At 40.5% G+C, this 5148-nt stretch overlaps 1 protein-coding gene across 2 annotated transcripts; it reads left to right on the top strand.

Moving 5' to 3' along the window:
• Nucleotides 1-1371: 1371 nt before the first annotated feature.
• On the top strand, nt 1372-4742 carry LOC137717862 (growth-regulating factor 1-like). 2 transcript variants are annotated; one of them, XM_068457368.1, is made up of 4 exons: nt 1372-2057; nt 2462-2668; nt 2952-3309; nt 3614-4742. In XM_068457368.1, the coding sequence occupies exons 1-4, from the start codon at nt 1643-1645 to the stop codon at nt 4431-4433; spliced, it is 1800 nt and encodes a 599-aa protein (XP_068313469.1). In that variant the 5' UTR covers nt 1372-1642; the 3' UTR covers nt 4434-4742. The 2 variants fall into 2 exon arrangements, with proteins under 2 accessions (XP_068313469.1, XP_068313462.1); XM_068457361.1 differs by having other exon boundaries at nt 2949-3309.
• Nucleotides 4743-5148: the final 406 nt, after the last annotated feature.

Genomic DNA, 5148 nt, shown 5'->3' with positions numbered 1-5148 from the left:
TGTGTGTGTTTGTAAATTGACAAAAGAAAAGTCAAATATTTGAAGTAAATGAATAATCTTAGATCATGCTAGAAGAAACCCCTCATAAACCAATTAAAGCAGCTGAATTCACATAATAAAATTGGTCTCTATAGAATTTACATTAAGAATAGAGAAAATAATATTTAATAAACAATTGATTGAATAGCTCATTGTGAGGCTAGGCTCAGCCTCTCCCCCTTAGTGTAAATAATATCGTTTGTTAAAAAGAAAAAAAAAATCATTTAACAACTAATTTAATCATATTATTATCCGTGTGCGAAAAACTTTTTTTTATAACTGGCATTACACGCCTCTTAAGATGTTTTGAACATGTTTAAAATAGAGAAAATAATATTTAATAAACAACTGATTGAATCATATTGTTGCTAGTGTAACATCCCACATCGCCCAGAGAAGTGGATCCTGTAAACCTTATATGTATATTTTCATCTCTATCTAGCACAAGGCCTCTTGGGAGCTCACTGGCTTCGGGTTCCATCGGAACTCCGAAGTTAATCGAGTTCGTACTAGAGCAATCCCAGGATGGGTGACCCAGTGGGACGTTCTCGTGTGAGATCCCAGAAACAAAACCGTGAGAGTGTGGTAGGGGCCCAAAACGGATAATATCGTGATACGGCGGAATCGAGCCCGGAATGTGGTGGGGGCCCGGGCCGGGGTCAATTTATACATTCCACTCCATCAATTTTCTTGAGGACTTTATTTTTAGTTAGTACTAGTGCAGATATCTCAGTAGGTATTTTTAATGTCAAACTAACAAAAGACTAAAAGAGTACGTAGTTGCTATTTCAATTTTTTTTTTCAAGAAGGAAAAGAAACAAATTGAGGATTTTAAATTTCAGATTTTTTATTAATGGAAAATTAAGGATATTAGATAGTCCTACCTGGTTTTAAGACAGAAACCATATCCTAATTAAATTGTAGTTGGCAGTCAAACCCTAATGAACTCAGGTTCATTTGTACCTGGTTCATTCTAGAACAAGGGTTAGAAAGATTATAGTAAATTAATTATGCGTATCCGCTTACAATTTGATAGTAAATCCAAATTCAGTACCTTAGCACTGAGATAAATTTTTTTATTTATTATGCTTCGTTGTATAGCATGCGTTAGATAATAACATTAAGATCTTTTCTTTTTTTATATTTGATCAAAGAGTCCAAAAAATCTAGCGAATTAAAACTCCGGTGCATACCATGCTCCAACGCAACATGCATAGCAAATATCTGATTTTATCTTCATGTCAAAAAATAGTTGAAAAAAATGCCAACATTTTCCCCTTTAAATAGTGATAGATAAACTTGTGCGAGCATGTCTTGGAAGTGGTAGGGAGGGTGTTTGGTACTGCTACTAGCTTAGCTTTGTTTGTAACACTGGGAAAACCTTGTTTCGTCTCTGTCTCGCTCTCTCTCTCTCTCTCTCGCTCTCTCCAATTATTTGTTTTTTACTTGTCAAAGACCACTCCTTTTAAAAAACCAGCTCTTTCTCTCTCTACTCAAACACTAGAAGAAACCCAACTCAAGATGCGCCTCTTCATCTCTGTCGTCCAACTCTCTGAACCTTGTTCTTCCTCCTCTTCCTGCTCATGAACTCAACGCCCGCGGAATGGCCGAGGTGTCCGGAATGGATTTTGGGCTGATGGGTTTGGAGGGTTTGGTGGGTCCCGACGCTGGAGGAGGAGAGGCAGCGGGAAAAGTTGGTGACGGATCTGGCTCCGCCTCCACCAAGCAGCAAAGATCTTGGCCGGCGGAGGACGACTGGACGGCCTCAAAAATGCCGAAAAACGAAGACTTGAATGATCCCAAGACAATGCCATTGCAGTACCAGGGGACACCTCTGCTGAGATCTAATTATCAGCTGCGTCCTCCTCCAGCTGAGACTCACAGGCAGGAGCAAATGCTGAGCTTTTCTAATAACAAATCAGAAGTCAGTTTTCTCAGCAAAGATGGAGACTTTGCCTATTACCAGAGGAATCCCAGTGCCATTCTCTCTCCTTACCCAAGGAATGCAGGCTCACCAGGTATTTATTTATTTAGTTCATTATTTTTTAATTTTTTTTGGGGTGGTGTGTTGGTGGTCAATGTTGGACATGGATTTTATGAGATGGGATTTGAGATGTGAAAGTGAAGGCAGAGATTTCATTTCATGGACATTTTTGTGCAATTGATAGATGGGTTTTTGCTATAATTGTTGCCCGGTGAGTCTTTTCATAAGGCATTTTGTAGAAATATTAGTTCTCAGGTCTTTTCCTAGAAACAGCTCAAAGATTGATAGAAACCAAATGGGAAAAGAAAATAGGACTAGCAGATAAGACTTGTTTGGGATAATTTTTTTTATAGTTTTTTTCGCGGTTTAAATGTAAATATAGTAAATTGTACAAATGGTTGATGCAATGATTTTTTTTTTTTTGTTTTTTTGTTTCAGGTTATGGAAGCTTGAATCTGAGCATGCATGGGCCTTTGACTGGGGCTAGAGGACCCTTCACTCCTTCTCAGTGGATTGAGCTGGAGCACCAGGCCTTGATCTACAAGTACATGACTTCAAATGTGCCTGTCCCTTCCAATCTGCTCGTACCTCTCAAGAAACCCCTCTACCCTTATGGCTTGTCTGGTCCTTCTAATCCCACCTCAAGTAAGCTCCTTCTATCGCTGCTCAACGATTTCTCGATTCGTCGAAATGCATCTGTATTGAAATTTAATTTTTAAGTTTTAAACTTAAACTACTATTTGTTCAAAGAATGAAATTTCCAATTTTTATGTATGTTGTTCGAAAGTTCTGTCCAGGATAGTGCTTGCAATGAGTATGTAAATGCTAGGTTTGATTCAGAAATCGTGTTCTTCGTGTTTTCCCTTTTGTCTGATTTGTCTATTTTCCATTGCCTCTATATGTTGTGATTTTGATTTTGATATAGTAGCGTGGGGCGCTTACCATCTGGGCTTCTCTGGCAACAATGATCCCGAACCTGGGAGGTGTCGCAGAACGGATGGGAAGAAATGGCGTTGCTCGAGAGATGCTGTTGCAGATCAGAAGTATTGTGAAAGGCATATTAACAGGGGCCGCCATCGTTCAAGAAAGCCTGTGGAAGGCCAGCCTGGCCAGGCCGTCTCTGGGACCAGTAATTCAAAGAGGGTGCCTATGAATTCGTCAATGTCAACATCCGTGATGGCAAGCAATGGCGCATCCAACAGTGTCACAACCATGCCGCAGCAGTTCAAAAGCTTGCAGCCTGCTGTTGCTGCCAATCCTTCTTCTGCAGATGCCTTTGTCAACAGGTGAAAAATTAGAGCTTCTTATCTGTTTTAGTTCTGATTAGGCCTTCTAGTTTTATTATAAGATTTCGATTAAACAACCCTTTTCCTTTACTTTATTTGGAGACCCCATCATTCCATCTTTAATTTGGTGACAGTGACTAGTCCTACTAATTTGGATACTCAAATTAGGACCTTTATCATTGAAATTGTAATGTAATTATAATGGCTGTGCATATTTCTTACTGGTGTTTCTGTTTCACTCTTCTACTTTACTTTATGCACTGTGTTGGGCATTTTCTAATCAATTAGATGGTGTGTTTTGCAGGATGCAAGATCCACGTGGACTTTCCGTGATGTCTGCTCCTAGCCTTAAGCCGAAATCCAACAATTCGACTTCTAAAATTGGGAAACAAGAATTCGTAGCGGAAGAATCCTCCCAATCAGAGTTTGGAATTGTTTCTACTGATTCACTTCTCAACCCTTCACACAGGAACTCGTACATCTCTAAAGATTTTGGTGGTTCTTTCCTAGACTTCACTGATCAAGAAACTCAAGACCAACATCCGCTTCGCCAGTTCATGGATGATTGGCCTAAGGACCAGTCCAGTCACTCAGTCTCTACTTGGCCTGAAGAAATAAAATCAGACTGGACTCAGCTGTCAATGTCGATCCCAATGGCATCCTCGGAGTTCTCATCATCCTCTTCCTCCCCAACGCACGAGAAACTTGTGCTCTCACCGCTGAGGCTATCCCGGGAGTTTGTGCCTGCCCAAATGAATTTGGGAATGAGCAATGACCTTAGCGAACCAAGCCAGGAACAAACTAATTGGATACCTATCCCCTGGGGAAATTCAATGGGGGGTCCTTTAGGAGAGGTCATAACCAACACCACCAGCAGTGGGAAGATCTGCAATAACTCAACATCGCCGCTTAACCTCTTAAATGATGGGTGGGATGGCAACTCTCAGTTGGGATCTTCCCCAACTGGTGTCTTGCAGAAGTCAACTTTCTGTTCGCTTTCAAACAGCAGCTCAGGGAGCAGCCCAAGAGGAGGTGAGATCAAGAAGAGTAGCCTTGATGGGGCAAGCATATATGATGACGTGCTAGGTTCGACCTTTGCAAGTTCCTCAGTTCCATCCCTGTAAAATTGTCAAAGCTACAAACTGAAGAGACAAGGCATGAACTTGCAGTAACCATTTGTGATCTTTTCAGTTTCTCTCTTTTTCTTGTTCCTTATCCACCTTTTAATTGTTTTTTTATTCGTGGGTTACAAACTAGACATGGTGATCCGAATATGCATAGGTATTAGCCAGTTTGGCTAGTGTGGATTTGTTGGTATCTATAGTTTCTCCGTTTATGAATTCTAAAGTAATCGATACTTTTGTTAATATCTCACCTTGTCTTGGTGCTTTTTGGGTTCCAAGAGACCTCGGTAAATGTTCTTAACTACTTCAACTACATGCGTGATGATGCAATAGACCAATGTTTTGAAACGGGTTAATATTTGCATTATTGGTTGGTAGGGGAGGGTATATCTTTTGCAGGATTGTGGAGTAGTACAATTCTAGTGAGGAGGATCTGTCTGTCCAGAGACCGTAAAAACAGTGGGGACAAAGGCAATTCAATGATGGTTGTGAACCTTCCATCATGATAATATAGAGATACCTTCCAAAACACATTTGTTGATAGATCATTGAAGGGGTACCCTATAAGTATAGGGCCCTCCTTTCTGGTGGCATTGCCCTTTCAACCTCCTGGTTTGGTTGATTTTGCAGTTGCAGTGAATGATATTCAAATCAGAAAATAGAAAATAAGGTCTAGGAGCTCCCTGGCTTTGAGACAAGAGGCACTCTTGTGGGC

The sequence above is a fragment of the Pyrus communis genome, chromosome 1 (assembly GCF_963583255.1).
Source record: "Pyrus communis chromosome 1, drPyrComm1.1, whole genome shotgun sequence".
Classification (NCBI taxonomy): Eukaryota; Viridiplantae; Streptophyta; class Magnoliopsida; order Rosales; family Rosaceae; genus Pyrus; species Pyrus communis.
The sequence above is the reverse complement of the archived record's forward strand: the minus strand, read 5'-3'. Positions and strand labels throughout refer to the sequence as shown.

What these genes read in the sequence shown, in the direction of transcription:
- LOC137717862 (XM_068457361.1), top strand. Translation starts at nt 1,643, where the DNA reads ATGGCCGAGGTGTCCGGAATGGATTTTGGGCTGATGGGTTTGGAGGGT. An exon ending in AAGGAATGCAGGCTCACCAG is followed by an intron (nt 2,058 to 2,461) that starts GTATTTATTTAT and finishes TTTTTGTTTCAG; the next exon opens with GTTATGGAAGCTTGAATCTG. An exon ending in GCAGATGCCTTTGTCAACAG is followed by an intron (nt 3,310 to 3,613) that starts GTGAAAAATTAG and finishes TGTGTTTTGCAG; the next exon opens with GATGCAAGATCCACGTGGAC.